The following is a 21,263-nucleotide window of genomic DNA, read 5'->3' as shown; positions in this document are numbered from 1 at the left end:
ATAATAATAATAATAATAATAATAATAATAATAATAATAATAATAATAATAATAATAATAATAATAATAATAATAATAATAATAATAATAATAATAATAATAATAATAATAATAATAATAATAATAATAATAATAATAATAATAATAATAATAATAATAATAATAATAATAATAATAATAATAATAATAATAATAATAATAATAATAATAATAATAATAATAATAATAATAATAATAATAATAATAATAATAATAATAATAATAATAATAATAATAATAATAATAATAATAATAATAATAATAATAATAATAATAATAATAATAATAATAATAATAATAATAATAATAATAATAATAATAATAATAATAATAATAATAATAATAATAATAATAATAATAATAATAATAATAATAATAATAATAATAATAATAATAATAATAATAATAATAATAATAATAATAATAATAATAATAATAATAATAATAATAATAATAATAATAATAATAATAATAATAATAATAATAATAATAATAATAATAATAATAATAATAATAATAATAATAATAATAATAATAATAATAATAATAATAATAATAATAATAATAATAATAATAATAATAATAATAATAATAATAATAATAATAATAATAATAATAATAATAATAATAATAATAATAATAATAATAATAATAATAATAATAATAATAATAATAATAATAATAATAATAATAATAATAATAATAATAATAATAATAATAATAATAATAATAATAATAATAATAATAATAATAATAATAATAATAATAATAATAATAATAATAATAATAATAATAATAATAATAATAATAATAATAATAATAATAATAATAATAATAATAATAATAATAATAATAATAATAATAATAATAATAATAATAATAATAATAATAATAATAATAATAATAATAATAATAATAATAATAATAATAATAATAATAATAATAATAATAATAATAATAATAATAATAATAATAATAATAATAATAATAATAATAATAATAATAATAATAATAATAATAATAATAATAATAATAATAATAATAATAATAATAATAATAATAATAATAATAATAATAATAATAATAATAATAATAATAATAATAATAATAATAATAATAATAATAATAATAATAATAATAATAATAATAATAATAATAATAATAATAATAATAATAATAATAATAATAATAATAATAATAATAATAATAATAATAATAATAATAATAATAATAATAATAATAATAATAATAATAATAATAATAATAATAATAATAATAATAATAATAATAATAATAATAATAATAATAATAATAATAATAATAATAATAATAATAATAATAATAATAATAATAATAATAATAATAATAATAATAATAATAATAATAATAATAATAATAATAATAATAATAATAATAATAATAATAATAATAATAATAATAATAATAATAATAATAATAATAATAATAATAATAATAATAATAATAATAATAATAATAATAATAATAATAATAATAATAATAATAATAATAATAATAATAATAATAATAATAATAATAATAATAATAATAATAATAATAATAATAATAATAATAATAATAATAATAATAATAATAATAATAATAATAATAATAATAATAATAATAATAATAATAATAATAATAATAATAATAATAATAATAATAATAATAATAATAATAATAATAATAATAATAATAATAATAATAATAATAATAATAATAATAATAATAATAATAATAATAATAATAATAATAATAATAATAATAATAATAATAATAATAATAATAATAATAATAATAATAATAATAATAATAATAATAATAATAATAATAATAATAATAATAATAATAATAATAATAATAATAATAATAATAATAATAATAATAATAATAATAATAATAATAATAATAATAATAATAATAATAATAATAATAATAATAATAATAATAATAATAATAATAATAATAATAATAATAATAATAATAATAATAATAATAATAATAATAATAATAATAATAATAATAATAATAATAATAATAATAATAATAATAATAATAATAATAATAATAATAATAATAATAATAATAATAATAATAATAATAATAATAATAATAATAATAATAATAATAATAATAATAATAATAATAATAATAATAATAATAATAATAATAATAATAATAATAATAATAATAATAATAATAATAATAATAATAATAATAATAATAATAATAATAATAATAATAATAATAATAATAATAATAATAATAATAATAATAATAATAATAATAATAATAATAATAATAATAATAATAATAATAATAATAATAATAATAATAATAATAATAATAATAATAATAATAATAATAATAATAATAATAATAATAATAATAATAATAATAATAATAATAATAATAATAATAATAATAATAATAATAATAATAATAATAATAATAATAATAATAATAATAATAATAATAATAATAATAATAATAATAATAATAATAATAATAATAATAATAATAATAATAATAATAATAATAATAATAATAATAATAATAATAATAATAATAATAATAATAATAATAATAATAATAATAATAATAATAATAATAATAATAATAATAATAATAATAATAATAATAATAATAATAATAATAATAATAATAATAATAATAATAATAATAATAATAATAATAATAATAATAATAATAATAATAATAATAATAATAATAATAATAATAATAATAATAATAATAATAATAATAATAATAATAATAATAATAATAATAATAATAATAATAATAATAATAATAATAATAATAATAATAATAATAATAATAATAATAATAATAATAATAATAATAATAATAATAATAATAATAATAATAATAATAATAATAATAATAATAATAATAATAATAATAATAATAATAATAATAATAATAATAATAATAATAATAATAATAATAATAATAATAATAATAATAATAATAATAATAATAATAATAATAATAATAATAATAATAATAATAATAATAATAATAATAATAATAATAATAATAATAATAATAATAATAATAATAATAATAATAATAATAATAATAATAATAATAATAATAATAATAATAATAATAATAATAATAATAATAATAATAATAATAATAATAATAATAATAATAATAATAATAATAATAATAATAATAATAATAATAATAATAATAATAATAATAATAATAATAATAATAATAATAATAATAATAATAATATAATAATAATAATAATAATAATAATAATAATAATAATAATAATAATAATAATAATAATAATAATAATAATAATAATAATAATAATAATAATAATAATAATAATAATAATAATAATAATAATAATAATAATAATAATAATAATAATAATAATAATAATAATAATAATAATAATAATAATAATAATAATAATAATAATAATAATAATAATAATAATAATAATAATAATAATAATAATAATAATAATAATAATAATAATAATAATAATAATAATAATAATAATAATAATAATAATAATAATAATAATAATAATAATAATAATAATAATAATAATAATAATAATAATAATAATAATAATAATAATAATAATAATAATAATAATAATAATAATAATAATAATAATAATAATAATAATAATAATAATAATAATAATAATAATAATAATAATAATAATAATAATAATAATAATAATAATAATAATAATAATAATAATAATAATAATAATAATAATAATAATAATAATAATAATAATAATAATAATAATAATAATAATAATAATAATAATAATAATAATAATAATAATAATAATAATAATAATAATAATAATAATAATAATAATAATAATAATAATAATAATAATAATAATAATAATAATAATAATAATAATAATAATAATAATAATAATAATAATAATAATAATAATAATAATAATAATAATAATAATAATAATAATAATAATAATAATAATAATAATAATAATAATAATAATAATAATAATAATAATAATAATAATAATAATAATAATAATAATAATAATAATAATAATAATAATAATAATAATAATAATAATAATAATAATAATAATAATAATAATAATAATAATAATAATAATAATAATAATAATAATAATAATAATAATAATAATAATAATAATAATAATAATAATAATAATAATAATAATAATAATAATGATAATAATAATAATAATAATAATAATAATAATAATGATAATAATAATGATAATAATAATAATAATAATAATAATAATAATAATAATAATGAAAATAATAATAATAATAATAATAATAATAATAATAATAATAATAATAACAATAACAATAATAATAATAATAATAAAAATAATAATAATAATAATAATAATAATATTAATAATAATAATAATAATAATAATAATAATAATAATAATAATAATAATAATAATAATAATAATAATAATAATAATAATGATAATAATAATAATAATAATAATAATAATAATAATAATAATAATAATAATAATATGATACAAATAACTTTAAATCTATATAGAATATTTCAGTTATAAAGAAAACACGTATCTATATCTTTGTATATACTTATTTTGAAATATTTTTGGAGCCAAAATAAATAAATAAAATGGCAAAAAACTTAAAAACGGTTGGGTTTTCGAGCCCTGATTTTTTCAAAAAATTTTCCATTGTTTCAATACCTTGATTTTAAATATTAAATTTCAAGGAAATTGATTGATCATTTCAATTGAAGCTCTTCAGTTGAAGATTTCTCATATATCACAAACTCATATAAAATTTCATCAAAATAGGTCAGCCGAACTTGAGATACGCGTGCGCACACGCAGACCGACATCTCTCTAAAGGTATAGTTTATTTACACTTCCCTACATTTGAAAAGTTTCACGGAGGTGCAGGGTATAGTGACTAAAAATTGTGTCAACCGTCTGTAGAAGGGGATTTTTTTTCCTATGGAACTCTCCTGTATTTTTAACTTTACATGTATTGCATAGGAAGCATCACCATTTAAGCTTCCTGAAGTGATTCGCGAAAGGTCAAATGACAACGAGCCCGGTAAGCGTGAAATTTATAAATAAAAAACAAAAAAATTAAATTAAATTTTCAATGACGTATGACATTGCTCTTTGTAATTTGTGTGGACAAATATTTTATAATTTACAAATATTTTATAATTTAAATTTTTATTTTTTTTCTTTATTTATTACCTACTTCGAAAATTTTAATCAAAATATATGCATTAAAAAGTAATTAGACTCGTTCCTTTCCGTTAGTTTTCGTTTGCATCTTGCTTCCAAATTCTTAAAATATTCCATTTTTTTTTTGAGAAATAGATGGTAATAAGAGTTGTGTAGGCAAGAAAGAAACAAAATATTGTAAACAAACGAGTGTATCAAAAACATTGAACTGAAATAAAATAAAATTAACTTAGGTAAAAATTTTGTTATTTTTATTTTGAAAATAAGAAAATTTATTTTTCAATTTATTAAAAAAATTCGAATGTATGAAAGCAAAAGAGTTTGAAATTTCATGTATGAATGTACACATGGATGTACACGGTACAGTAGATACAAAGTATCAGGTAGTGACATAGAAATAAAGTAATTTATAAAGAAAAAAAAGGTGTATGCATACTGATTAATACTTTATGAAATATAATCATTAGCGATTCATGGGAAATATGTTCTAAATTTATTAAGATTGAATTAAAAATAAAATTTTAAAGATAATTTATTTATTTTATTTATTAATAATTATTAATTACAAATGCTTCACACTAAAAATTTTTTTGTTTTATATCAAATTGTTTTATAGCCTTATTATATTTTTTTATTATGTGGTAAATTCTAATTCTAATATACAGTTTAATGAAATATGTTTTGCTGGACTTCTCACAACATTCATAGTTGAAATTATTTTTTAAGTGTTCATATATTTTACATTCTGATTTTTTTTCTGTACAAATATCATTAAAAAGTTTGATAAAAGTATTTTCTAAATTCTTTAAATTATTCATGAAATTTTTGAATGGCTTATAAAAACTGTAAAATATTTTTTTTTTCACAACTATTTCAAATTTTTTTTAATATTATACGTCTTTTTAAAATTTATTTTTATTATTTTTCAAAATTATATTATATTCTTATTCTTATGTGTATTCAAAAATTCTTATGTGTATAAAAATGAAAATAAGAAGGTATACTGCTTAACTCTTTTATCTAAGTGAATTTCTTGTATACAAATATTGGTGAGTGATTGCATTAGTGTGATGTAAACGGAGAGTCGAACTACTTATTAGTAGATATACTTTGATTTTAATATTCTTTTTAACTTGTACTTTATATAACAAAAAATAAGAAATTCGCTTTTAAAAATACATTATAAGAAAATAGATAGATATCTATTGTGTACTCTTTCCCTCTTTGAAAGGGTATAGGCATAGGCCCCTATAATGTACAAGGCATCTTAATATTTTTGCGTATGTATGTATGTATCCAAAGCATTTTGTTTAGAAAAAAGACTATTCATTTCTTTAGTCCATATATAAATTTCGTACGGGAAGGCTGTATCGCTAAGCGGTAAAATAATTTATTTGTTGTTTAAAATTTAATTTTAATTTAAATTCAGTAAATATTATATTAATTTTTCGTGCTATTAGATAAAATAAAATTTATGAGATTTATAATTTATATTAACTAAATTTAGTCTTTTGTTCATAATATTTAGAATAAAACAACCATTGTTTTTGAAAAAATAGTACTAAAGTTTATTTAAAAAGAAAAACTAACTTAATAAATTAGTAAGATTCGGTGTACTTTTTAAAGCTTTTATTGTAATCATATTTAAATAAAATATAACAATATATTTGATAACATTAATATAAACAGGCGTTGTGTAATATAAAAGCCCCGAGGGTGTTGTGTCGAAAGATGCAGAAGCAATAGTCTACGAGAAAAGGAGAACGTAAATGTTATATTTACATTTACTTTTCCAAAGAACGAGGTCATCAGGGATGCAAGCATTAGGAAAAACGAATTCGACACCACCGAAGTATTTTTAATTTGTAAGAACTTTAAATTTTATTTTGCTGCCTGTGGCAAATATAATTTAATCAATTACTTAGCAATGTTAAGATTTGAACAATTTAAATAAATATGTAATTTAATCTTTCATAAAAGAAAATTAAAAAATTTTGTGAGTTTAGTTGAATATATTTTTGTCAAAAATTTACTAGTTTTAAGAAAAATTGATTAAAAATTTTATTTATTTTATGGTAATATGTTATGTAGTTTATTCAAAAATAATTTTGTTATGTATTTACTATTTTGGTTTTAGCTGAAAAAAGTTTTGTTACCTGTAATTTACTATAATGCAATATGTTATCTGTAATAAGTAACTAGATTGAAATTTAGTCATGAATAAATATATACTTGTAAAGTTTGAAAAATTATTAAATTCAAAAATAAATTTGTACAATACAAAAACCAGTTTAGAATTTGATTCCAGTATTTTCACATTTTTTGTTAAAATTTTTTTAAATAAAATAAGTAAAATATTTGTTTTGCGCGAAATGTTAAAACGGAATCGTTTCCAAGTTATAGGGATCTTAAGAAAATTTAGTAAAATTTTTATTTTCTCACTATTCGTATATTTTTTCTTTAATTTTGGTTCCAAGAAAGATAGAACTTTTGAAAAATTTGGAGCTTTTAATTCAAGATTTAAAGCAGGGAAGAGTATTAAAAATAAATTTTTTTTAAAACTAAATAAAAATATCGAAAGAAAACAAAACAAATAATGCAAAGCAACTATCCACACTGAAGAACATTCGAGTTGGAGTCAAATATACCTAATATTATTTGTAGCAGAAATGAAAAAGCTCTCCTTCCTGCCAAAGCCTGTCGTATGTTAATACCGAAGTATATTTATTAATAAGTATTGCGTTTACGGGTACATCACACTAATGCAATCACTCACCAATTTTTGTATAAAAAAAACTCCCTTAGCTAAAAGAGTTAATCAATATACCAAAGTATATCTACTAATAAGTAATTCGACTCGTTCCATTCTGTTAGTTTTCATTTGCATCTTGCTTCCAAATTCTTAAAATATTCCATTTTTTTTAGAAATAGATATTAATAAGAATTGTGTAGGCAAGAAAGAAACAAAATATTGTAAACAAACGAGTGTATCAAAAACGTTGAACTAAAATAAAATTAAATTAAGTTAGGTAAAAATTTTGTTATTTTTATTTTGATAATAACAAAATTTATTTTTCATTTTATAAAATTTAGGTAAAAAATTCGAATGTATGAAAGCAAAAGAGTTTGAAATTTCAGGTATGAATGTACACATGCATGTACCTGGTACAATAGATACACATTTTCAGGTAGTGACATAGAAATAAAGTAATTTATAAGGAAAAAAAAGGTGTATGCATACTGATTACTTTATGAAATATAGTTATTACCGATTCATTTACAAGAACAAAGCTCTCCACATCTCTTGGCAACAAATGAAATGTTCGTGGCGGCTTTTTTGCCTCACACACAGTATTACATGCCAAACACTTCAAATAATGTTTACCCATTATTATAAAAAACAATTTTTTTTTTCACAACTACTTAAAAGTTTTTTTGTTATTATACGTCTTTTTAAAATTTATTTTTATTATTTTTCATATAAATTATAACAATTTTTTTAAACACTTTTTTTCCGCTTCGCATTTATAATATGAATACACCTTTTTTGCCATCTTGTACTGGAATGAATTACAGAAATTATTGTGTCGCTTTTAAAATTCTTAATATTTTTCCCTATACTTTATATACGAGCAAATAATAAAGTGTTGCCTTTCAAAATACATTATAAAAAAACAGGTAGACATCTATTGCGTACTCTTTCCCTCTCCCAAAAATTATTATGTGTATAAAAATTAAAACAAGAAGATATAATGCTTAACTCTTTTAACTAAGAGAATTTGTTGTATACAAATATTGATGAGTGATTGCATTAGTGTGATGTAAACGGAGAGTCGAACTACTTGTTAGTAGATATACTTTGTCAGTATACCTTCTTATATTCATTTTTGTACACATAAGAATTATTGGGAGAGGGAAAAAGTACGCAATAGATGTCTACCGGTTTTTATACCCTGCACTTCGTGAAGGTTATATTAACTTTGGTATGGAGTTTGTAACTACTTGAAGGAGTCATCTGCGGTATGGACATATATATATATTCTTGCTCAGCGTAAAATTCTGAGTCGATTTAGACCTGTCCGTCCGTCCGTCCGTCCGTCCGTCCGATCGCACGATAACTCAAAAACGCATAATGCAATCGACACCAAACTTTCACAAGTTTTTTCTTTTGTGCCAAGGACGAGCGCTATTGTTATTGGACTAATTCGGACAACGGGTTCGGGTAGCTGCCATACAACTCAAAGAGTTTATTTTAAATATTTCAAAAACTAATTAAGATATAAATGTAAAATTTTGTATACATGTGTCCAATTATATTCTACACACGCTTTAAAAATTATAATGGGATAGCTGCACCGGTTCGGGTGGCTGCCATACAACTGCAACAGCAAATTTTTTATATTCGGCAAAATAATAAAGTCAGATTCATGAAACTTGGCAGTCATGTGTCCAATTATAGGTCAAATATATTTCTGAAGTTTTAGAGGAATCGCTTGACAGGTTCGGGTACCTGCCATACAACTCCAGAAGCAAATTTTAAATATTTGGAAAAATAATAAAGTTAGATTCATGAAACTTGGCAATCATGTGTCCAATTATGGCTTAAATATATTTCTGAAGTTTTGGTGGAATTGCCCGACAGGTTCGAGTAGCTCCCATACAAGTCTAAAAGCTTATTTTAAATATTTGGAAAAATAATAAAGTCAAACTCATGAGACTTGGCTGTCGTGTGTCCAATTATAGGTCAGACATATTTCTAGAGTTTTGGTGCCATTGCTTGACAGGTTCGAGTAGCTCCCATGCAAGTCTAAAAGCTTATTCTTAATATTTGGAAAAATAATAAAGTCAGATTCATGAAACTTGGCAGTTGTGTGTCCGATTATAGATCAAATATATTTGTGAAGTTTTGATGGAATTGCTTGACAGGTTCGGGTACTTGCCATACAACTCCAAAAGCTTATTTTACATATTTGGAAAAATAATAAAGTCAGATTCATGAAACTTGGCAGTTGTATGTCGAGTTATAGGTCACATATATTTCTGAAGTTTTGGTGGAATTGCTTAACAGGTTCGAGTAGATCCCATACAAGTTTAAAAGCTTATTCTTAATATTTGAAAAAATAATAAAGTCAGATTCATGAAACTTGGCAGTTGTGAGTCCGATTATAGATCTGATGTATTTGTGAAGTTTTGGTGGAATTGCTTGGCAGGTTCAGGTACTTACCATACAACTCCAAAAGCTAATTTTAAATATTTGGAAAAATTATAAGGTCAGATTCATGAAACTTGGCAGTCGGATGTCCAATTATAGGTCAGACATGTCCGTGAAATTTCTATAGAATGATTTTAGAGGTTCAAGTAATTGCTACACAATAACGAAAGGTGCAGGGTATAATTCAATCGGTTTATACCGACTGAAACATTTTTACTTGTTTTATATTCGAAATTTTTATGAAATGAAAAAAAAAAAATTCTTGCTGTCAAAATAAAAATAACAAAATTTTTACCTAACTTAATTTAATTTTATTTCAGTTCAATGTTTTTGATACACTCGTTTGTTTACAATATTTTGTTTCTTTCTTGCCTACACAACTCTTATTACCATCTATTTCTAAAAAAATATGGAATATTTTAAGAACTTGGAAGCAAGATGCAAACAAAAACTAACGGAATGGAACGAGTCGAACTACTCGTTAGATGTACTTTGGTTAATACCTTATACCACAGCTATTGCTGCATTCCTTTTAATACAATATACAGAGTTATTTTTAGCATTGGAACAATAAAGGCAATAAACTAGCTTTCTAAAGTAAACTGAGTGTTGTTGTAAATTTAAGATATTCAAAAATGAAATGAGATATAAAAAAAAATAAATTAAAGTTTGCTTTTGAATAGATTGTTAGTAATTTATACACTCACACTATGCATTTAGATAGGTACGTAAACACTACGTATTAGGCCATGAGTAACAACAGAAATAAAAAAATTCAATTTTCATAATATACAAGTAGGCTATGAATATTAAAAGAAAATAAAAAAAATTCAGCACAAATTTCAATTTCAACAAATGTTCGCTACCTGCATTTGTATGTTGGAATTTGTGAAAGTAAAATTTTAACAAATCTGTATAAAAAAAAGTATAAAAAAAGAAAAACTATTTATAGCTGCTGCAATTATTGATAATAGTAAAATTTTGAAAAAGAAATTTTAAAAAGCTAAACTATTATAATCAAAAGTCGATATTTTTAAGAATTCGCATTTCAAAAACCAGTAAACAGGGAAAATGCAAAAGCAAAATATTGCACCAATATTTGGAAAGGATAAAAATTCATTGGATTTGGTGGGATCAAAAATAAAAATTGAAGCAACTCATCAGGCTTATCAAAATTCAAGATTAAATCCAACTAAACAGCGTGCAGTTTCACTGTTTACTGCAAATCCCATAAGCGGTGTAAGTATATCAATAATGTACAAGTACAAAATAAGTATGTATTCGATATTAAAGTATTTTTAGAGGAAATTCAATTTCTCTACATTCTCACCAAATATCCATCCAATTGAACCTTTGGTCTTAATTTTTCTGCCCATGCCGCATAACTGTACTTCGCGTTATAAAAATAAAATACCAAGAAGTATTTCTGCAAAACTTTTAACCTACTCCTTTTACTCTTGTGAAGATGAAATCTGTAGAATTGTAAAAATTCTTTTCAAATTAAATTTTCTTTTTATCTCTTTTTAAATTTTTTGTACTCATATGCAACTGTTTTTCGTTAATATTTTATTTAGCCACCTCCAGCATTTCAACCAACATACTCAAGTAGACGGTGCAATAATCGCGATATCGATTCTAATCGTACGTGTGAGTCACTTGTTTTGCCAAATGGTACTATTCAAATTAAACTTAGAGATGGAATAAAGTAAAAATTTATATTTAAATTTAATTTAATTTGAGCTGGGCTTTCAAAATTGCTTAAATAATTTTAGAGTGAATATGACACTAGATAAAGCAGTACGTATTATAAATCAACGGTCTCATGTTGCAATAGCGTTATCTAACAATGGAAGTTCCTCAGCTTTAATACATCCTAATGGAAGAGTCTACCAATATGGTTCTAGAGTTGAAATTATAGCTCACGACGGAATGAGAACAAATAACTACATGTAATTTTTGTTACATCACTGGTTTAATTTTTTATTACAAAAATCAATTTTAGAAGATACGCCAAAATGTGGTATAAAGGTGTAAGCTTTACAAGTGAAAAATGTGCTTTAATTTATTTAGTAGATGCAGCTGGAACACGTACTACTAGTGATACATTTATGGATATGTCTAAAGATTATACAATGGCTGTTTTTTTCAAGTAACTTTAACTTTAGTTTTTAGAATGAATTATATAACTGTTGTAAGATTTAATTTATTTTAATAAATGCATGTATTGCAATTATTGTTAAGTGAGTCAAGACATGGTTCGTCGTATATCCTAGAGGCAACAAATACATTACGAGATTCAAAATCCCAAATTACCGAAGATGGTACTGAAATACATGAAATAAATGGTTTTCGCATTTCTCAAACGCCAGATGGCTTAGTGAAGTAAATTTGTAAAATATGAAATTTCAGTCTACTTGACTGTTTTTGTAATATTATAGAATAACTCGTAATCATAACAAATGCTTAATCAGGACAAGTCCTGGAAATGGATCCGCTACACTAACAACTCCAATTATTCATTGTACAGCTTCTTTGGGCAAAACGTCTCATCTTTTTGTTAGGTAAGCTTTGATTTAAATATTAATGCTTAAATTTTTTTCGCAAAAGAATTCCATGCATTTTTGATTCTTTGTTAACACATGCATAACTTAATAACGGGATAGCATAATATAAGCATATAACGGGAAAATATATATATATATATATATTTATATATGTTGTCTCTAAAATTAGCCCTGTCGAAAGAGTTTTTTAATTTAAATATTCAAAACGATTTTGTACGTTGATTTAATTTCACTTTATTTGTGAACATCAGAATACATTGTTTCTTAAATACATATGGTTAATGCATTTAATATGCATAATAATTTGAAGAAAATTGATTTAAGAGAGATATTGAGAAAAAGTTGCCGACATAAGTGCTGCGGCTCATAAAAAAGAAAGTACAAATACAAAAACAGTTATGGCAATTACTATTAATTCACTGTTTACAAACGTATTTGATCAATTAATTATTTATTAAAATTAAAATAGCATGAGTCGTTGGGGAAGCTACTACACAACCTCGAAATTTTTTTTTATATGCGATTGAAGGTATTACAACTACATACTTGAAATTTTGTGTAAATGAATAAGGTAATAAAGCCATTATTTTCGGTAAAAGTCTTTGAGGCGATATGAGTTTATAGGATAACATTTTTATAGAATTTAATTAGAATTTACTTAATATAATTTTTTAAATAATTTTCTAATTATATCTGTCTTTTATTAATATTTTTTAAATGAAAAAATAAAATAAATAAAAAATAATTTTGAAACTTCTCATTTGCATGCAAATCCGATATTCTTCGATAAAATCTACACCAAATCCTGTCATGCGGAAAAAAAAACAACCATTATTAAAAAAATTAATAAATGTAAAGCAAAAATTTTCTATTTTCAAATTTTATTAATTTTAACTGCTGTAATTACTAATTTTTGATCACAATAGTTATTTCAAAAAGCAGGTGACGTTTTTAAGAACCGTTACTTTGGTAAAAAAACATAAAATTTTAAGGTTTACAATGAAATGCATAAATTTTAGAGAAAGTTTTCCAAGGTATTACTTTTTGGAACTTGTTGCAACAAAAACTGAATGGCTGAAGCTGTTCAGGGATTCCAGAAGTGAAATAAGCTGGACGCAACTCAATATACGGAGCATGCTCACCAGGAAGCTAATGCCCTGAGAAAGAGTGAGGTAGATGGCAACAATTGGTTCTTTAACATGATCGACAATGTTCGGTTCAATTCAGCTCGAAGCACTTCTAAGTTTATTTGCAGAAAAAGGTTACAAAAAATTCAACGATAGGGATTTTTCTCTTAAATTTATTGTATTTCAATAAAAATCTTAAAATTTCATTTTTTACCAAAACAAGAGTTCTTAAAAATTTCAACTGCTTTTTAAAGTTACTCTTGTGATCAATAATTAATAATAGTTCGTAATTACGGCACTTAAAATCATTAAAAATCCAGATTAGTCACAATTTTTTGAATTTTTACATTTTATTAAGGCCCCTAAATTTTTAAGAACTAAATGGTTTTTACACTTTATCTCCTATACCGTAAAAGATTTTTTATCGTTGGAGGGCTTGAATTATTAAGCTTAGGATGGTGGTCAAAATTCTGCAATAACAATTTTAATTAAAAACGTTTCTGAAACTTTCGAGAAAAATTGTAGGGATACAAAAATTAAGAAAATACAAAATGAAAAAAAATTGGTGTTTTTCCAAAGTTCGATTGCATTGTATTCCGGAAGTACATAAAATAAAAAATCATTCATTATATTGCTTTCAAGTTCTTAACTAGCCGTCTTAGAAACTGTTCATTTGAAACCTATATCTTTTTCGGAAAGGAAATTATAAGCAAAAAAGCTTGGGTCAGTAAAAATTTCGCGAAAATTCGTTAAAATCCCTGTATCTTTTGTTTTGACAACTAGTTCCAAACAAAATTACCATTTTTGATGCCCTAAACACTGATATGTAATATTGTACTCTTTAGTGAATCACCCTGTACATATAGCTACTTCTCAAGTGTCAAAAGTACGGGAACTTCTAAAAAAGCTAGAGACATGGGACAAGAGGCATAAGATAGGGTCCTCCTGTAGCGTCCAAGAAAAGCAAGAATTCTACCCGCTTTCCCTTTTACCCCCTCCCAAGAGCTTTGCGACCGCTTTCTACAAAATGGTGCTACATCCTATCCTGTAGGGGTACTTTTAGTGGTATAAATATTATATAAATTAATTTTTGGAAGTGTGAGTTATAACAAAAAGTGAATACTTTCTTAAGGAAATTGTAAAGAGTTAATAAAATCTACTTTGTTTTATAAAAAGTATGTACGTACGCATTTAGTTATGTATTCTTTTCGCTATCTGCTACAAAATGTATTAGTAAGCAAAACATAAGTGTACATAAGAAAGTGTAATGAGAAAATGTTATTTTATTGCATTAAACTTTTACAAGTAGGGTATTTTCAAAAAAAAATTTAGGTCGAAAACTCGCTGATATTGATTTGTAAGGATAAAGCTTTTTTAATTTCCTTAAAAAAAAAAAATAAATAAAAAAAAAGTTCATCTGAAATTTATCAGGATTCTAAATTCAGACTTTTTGCATAAGAATCATATGCTATACGCTTTACCGTATATAGTATTAGTATTAACTAATTATGCGTTCACGCGTTTTATTCGCATCTATTATAAAATCCAAATACATACGTACATGGATTTTATTAGCGAATTATTTTATGCGTATACAGAGCTTATTGTCAAAGATAGTTTACGATTTTATGCGACATTACTCAAAGCGAGGTTCTAAAATAAATTACTTAAAAGATATTAGATCTCAAAGAAGCTAATAATTTGTTTAATTATGTACTTTTTTGTAATTATTTTTAAGAGCTTTTCTTATTTTAAGTTTTATGTTATTATTTATTTGGAAAAAACACCTATCTGTATGTATAATATTACGAGTGTGTTTTTAAAGAAAAAAAAGTAAACTTAAAATATCTCACACACAGAATGGAACAAAATCAAAACTACAGACATAATACTTGCAAAGCTCACACGATTGATAATCTTGAGGTTCCACGAAAATTATAGTAAAAATATGATTGCTTGCCTTTTTATTGTTGACCAAAATTTAAAAAATTGCACTATCAAAATCATAGACATCTTTATTCTAAGGACTCCGTAATACACAATTTACTAATACATACACACGGTGTATTTAAAGTTGGTCATTATACTTTTTGTTAAGAAATATATTCTTATATTAGGTATTTTCGAATAAATTTAAAATATTCGTCGTGATTTGGGATGTTTGAAAAATAAAAAACGATTAAAAACAAAAAATATGCAGAAATTATTTTATTTCGTTTAAATATTAACAAAATTCAATTTCTTATTCTTTCAAACTAGTTTCTTATTACAAGTAACAAATTGCATTATAACAAATTACAAGTAACCAAATATTTTTCAGCTAAAACCATAATTGTAAATACATAACAAAATTGTTTTTGAATAAACTACATAACATACTCGTATTAATATAAAAAAATAAAATTTTTATTCAATATTTCTTAAAACTAATAAATTTTATGGCAAAAATGTATTCAACTAAATTCTCAAAATTTTTTAATTTTCTTTTATTAGAGATTAAATTACATACTTATTTAAATTGTTCAAATCTTAACATTACTAGGTAATTGATTAAATTAAGATTTGCCACAGGCAACAAAATAGAATTTATAGTTCTTACAAATTAAAAAAACTTCGGTGGTGTCGAATTCGTTTTTCCTAATGCTTGACCTCGTTCTTTGGCAAAGTAAATGTAAATATAACTTTTACGTTCTCCTTTTCTCGTAGGCTATTGCTTCTGCATCCTTCGACGCAACACCCTCGGGGCATTTATATGACACAACACCTATTTATATGAACGTAATTAAATATATTATTATATTTTATTTAAATATGATTACAATAGAAACTTCAAAAAATACACCGAATCTTACTAATTTATTAAGTCATTTTTTCTTTTTAAATAAACTTTAGTGCTATTTTTTCAAATTCACCTTTGTTTTATTCTAAATATTATGAAAAAAAGACAAAATTTACTTAATATAAATTGTAAATCTTCATTTCATTTAATAACACAAAAAATTAATATAATTATTCACTAAATTTAAATTAAAATTAAATTTTAAACAGCAAATAAATTATTTTACCGCACAGCGACATAGCCTTCCCGTACGAAATTTACATATGGACTAAAGAATGCTATAGTCTCTTTTTTTGTAAAACCTTAATAAATAGACACAAATACAAAAGTATTAACATGTCTTGTACATTATAGGAGTCTATTATCAAAATACATAATATTCAGCCTAGTTAGTTTTGTCTAGACGTGTCACATTTGTGAATGTTACATTTTTTTGGCACGTCACATTTACATATTTTAGTATTCTACTAGACACGAAGTATGAAGAAGCTAGACTCGAAATTTTTTGATGTTAAAAAGTTGAAAATAGTTTTTAAATCAACTAACATATCAAATTGGAGAAAGATAAAAAGGTAAAAGTAATGGAAAAAAAAACGAATTTTCTATTAACTCGTTTAAAAATTGAAACTGCTGCCGATTAGTTACTTTTACACTAATTACTCAATATTGCCATTAAAATATCTAATTATGCCTACATGTTCTTCATTTCCATTAATTTTTATTTTAAAGTAACTGTTATACCTCTATCGACAACAAAACATACGCGACAAAATGTGCCACTTTTTAAAAATGCTAGAATAAAATTAAGGGCACTTTTTGTGACAAATATGGAGACAGGAGTCTAGGAGAACAGCAAATCTGTCACTGATTTGTAAGGCTGGTTGTATTTGTTTGGCACAGCATTTTCTATGAAAGAACTACTAGACTTTCTTAAATGTCGTCGATCAAATTCGAAATTTGCAGTATATTTTCAAAAAATTTGTCGCTAAATTTGTGGCAGCAGCAAAGGTACATGTGTTTGTTTTCACTTGATGCTTTTTCCTATTATTCTCTATGTATTCCTAGCAATCAACCTAAAGTATAAAACAAACACAATGCAGACACTTTCTTATTTCTGATTATTTATTTCTATGGATAATTTCTTTCCCATACTAATCATAATTGCACAGAAAATTATACAAAAACGAGAAAAAATAGAGTTCAGCGTGTCAACTCGGTGATACCCGTACGAATTTGTTATCCTATGTTTGAATAAATATGCCATAGATGACTATGAGACAGACTATGTATTATCAAGTTATACTAAGTTGTTGTATTACCATATTAATTTATGCAAAGTTTCAGTTCAGTGTTTTTTTTAAATATGTACCAAACTACGAAGAGGTTGTTAGTTCAACCACTTTTATAAAACTATGGGCCGTACTTATATATTTACTTGTGCAAAATTTCAATACGACAGCTTTTACAGTTTCTGAGATAGAGCCAAATAACTTTTGAAGTTGTGTGGGAGCAACCAGAAGGAGCCAGGAAATTTCAGCGACTTTTATCAATCACATTGGCCATACTAATACATTCACTTGTGCGAAATTTCAACATTACAATTTTTATAGTTTCTTAGATATAGTTAAATAAATTTTGGAGTTGTATGGCAGCTACCCGAACCAGCACACCGATTATACCCAAATTTAAATAGGGTTCTGGATTTACTATAATAAATTATTTGTGTAAATTGGGTAAACTTAGCTCAATTATTTTTTGAGTTATCGTTGGGACGGACAGAAGAACGGACGGACTGATTAAGCTTAATCAACTCAGAATTCGACGCTGATCATATACACTTGAGTCTATATCTCAGAAAATATACACTTGAGTCTATATCTCAGAGCACTATTTCTTAGCAATTTCAATGAATTTTATCAAATACATTGGCCCTACTAACATATATGTTTGTGTGAAATTTCAATATTGCAACTTTTACAGTTCTTGAGATAATGCCAAATAACTTTAAGAGCTGTATGGTAGCTACCAGAAGGAGCCAAGAAATTTCAACGACTTTTATCAAACATATCGGCCGTACTCATATATTTACTTTTGCAAAATTTCACTACCACAGCCTATACAATACCCAATTTAAATAGGGTTCTGGCATTTACTATAATAAATTATTGTGTAAATTTGGTAAACTTAGCTCAATTAGTTTTTGAGTTATCGTTGGGACGGACAGACAGACATAGAAAGCTAAACCGACTCAGAACTCGACGCTAATCAAAAACATACCTTGAGACTACATCTCAGAGCAATGTTTCTTAGCGTTACGAACGGTAGAACATAGAAAGTATCTTAACTATTTTGTTAGTGCGTTTTTTTTAATGTTTTTAAAATATTTTTATCTTTTTCATTCAAAAGGTAAAACTAAATTTTTATTAGTTACTTATATAAAAACTTGTAAAATTTTCATTAATTTTATTATTAATTATATTGAAATAAATTATATCAAAACGTGTAAATAAATATTGAATAACTTTCTTTCTTTTGCAGACGAGGGGAACGACGAATGCATTTTGATGGATCTTCGTTTGTCGTTCGAAATTCTGGTCATTCGGCTGGTTTTGATGAAAATAATTTACTTAACGTATATTAAATATAGTTGTGATACCCAGATATACACATATGAACTCCTTTCTGTTAAATTCAAGGTTAAATGTATTTTAAAGCTTCTCAAAATAACATTTAATTCAATAAAACATCATCTTGAACACTTTGTGTAATATTCTAATTTTTATTTTATTATATATTATTAAAAAAAAGAGCGGTCTAATTGCATTTATTTTTCTTGTTTCAAGTTGTTTTTTACCGACCGTATTGTGTATACAATAGTTAGGTTATTTTTATAAGTGAAAGAGGCGGCTATTAGTTTGTGATTAGGTTATTACAGAATTAATTAAAAAGTTTTCTTTTTAAGAATTAAAAATTACTTTATGCACTTTATTTATGTTCACTTTATTTATTATATAATGCAAAATTTTAATTAGTCATATGAATCTGACAAATTAATAACTAAAAATTTTTTCTAGACGTATTCAAACGTTATGTAATAATTTTAATTGAAATTTATTTGTAATTTTGTGTCCTAATCACCAATAATATTTTCATTCTTAATTCATCATTCATACAGTATAGACGTGTTCGCTGTTACTTTTAATTTTCTTTTCATTTAATTTATTTTGCTTTTTATTTTCGTGCTTTTCTTTTTGTTTTTGTGAATCATACTCGTTATTAATTTGCAATAGTAATATTGTAACTGTAATCGCGTTTTGTAATAATTAAATTATACACTTATTAGTAATAATACAGTAACACAAGTCTAAGTGACACTTCATTTCTTTTTTTCAATATTTTATTAACGAGTTTTAATATAACGTAACAATATCCTTTAAATGCAATATGGTTAATTGTATAGCTACTGACGGTTTGTCAACGGACTCTTCATTGTGCCTGCATTGGAGCTTCAAGGGATTTATATCACCATTCCTTGAAAGAGTTCTTCGTTTGCACTGATTGCCAACAAGTACACTCTCTTTTAAGGGCGATATACGACAACATTGATAAAAAAATTACATCGCTTCATGAAGAAAAAGAATAGCGATAATTTTCTTGAGACGGCAAAAAATATTGAAAGTCTCTCGCAATCAGTTTTTGATGAGAAGCCGGAAAAGCAAAGTCCGATCCAGAATACACACGCAGAACAATATCCACGTCTGGAGAAAAGCATTTCATCTTTATCTGACTTTATGGTATCAAAATGTGAGAAAATGATGGACTCAATTAACTATCTCACCGAGAACCATTCTGTAATATCTAATAATTTAAAGTTATTCAGCACGAACCAGTCCAGTATATCAATGTCTATAAATGATATATATAACAAGATGGGCCCGCAAACTGCAAAGGAACCTGACTCTGCTGGTGTGCTTGAAGCTGTAATGAAACGACTGGACAGCATAGAAAGCAATTTATGTGACATAAGCAACTCGATTTCATTGAAATTCTGTAAATCACCTTCGCCAAAAAATAATGAAGCTACTCAAGAGGCAGTTGAGTTTCTTCAGGATGAGATCGAGGATTGCAAAAAAGTACCTTTTCAAAAATTATTAAGGAGTTCCAATCATAACTCTATGGTTGAAACGAGTGACCA

General features: G+C 21.7%; 1 protein-coding gene across 1 annotated transcript; it reads left to right on the top strand.

Moving 5' to 3' along the window:
* Positions 1–11,609: 11,609 nt before the first annotated feature.
* Positions 11,610–19,709, top strand: LOC129615850 (uncharacterized). Its single transcript, XM_055531233.1, has 7 exons — positions 11,610–11,777; positions 12,113–12,243; positions 12,311–12,487; positions 12,541–12,687; positions 12,780–12,920; positions 12,977–13,099; positions 19,607–19,709. Exons 1-7 carry the CDS (start codon positions 11,610–11,612, stop codon positions 19,707–19,709), a joined length of 990 nt encoding a protein of 329 aa, XP_055387208.1.
* The last annotated feature ends 1,554 nt before the right edge of the window (positions 19,710–21,263 follow it).

This window comes from Condylostylus longicornis, unplaced genomic scaffold (genome assembly GCF_029603195.1).
Source record: "Condylostylus longicornis isolate FDR11 unplaced genomic scaffold, ASM2960319v2 ptg000152l, whole genome shotgun sequence".
Taxonomy (NCBI): Eukaryota; Metazoa; Arthropoda; class Insecta; order Diptera; family Dolichopodidae; genus Condylostylus; species Condylostylus longicornis.
This window is presented reverse-complemented; position numbering and strand designations above follow the sequence as displayed.

What these genes read in the sequence shown, in the direction of transcription:
- LOC129615850 (XM_055531233.1), top strand. Translation starts at nt 11,610, where the DNA reads ATGCAAAAGCAAAATATTGCACCAATATTTGGAAAGGATAAAAATTCA. An exon ending in AAACTTAGAGATGGAATAAA is followed by an intron (nt 12,244 to 12,310) that starts GTAAAAATTTAT and finishes AAATAATTTTAG; the next exon opens with AGTGAATATGACACTAGATA. An exon ending in ACAATGGCTGTTTTTTTCAA is followed by an intron (nt 12,688 to 12,779) that starts GTAACTTTAACT and finishes ATTATTGTTAAG; the next exon opens with TGAGTCAAGACATGGTTCGT.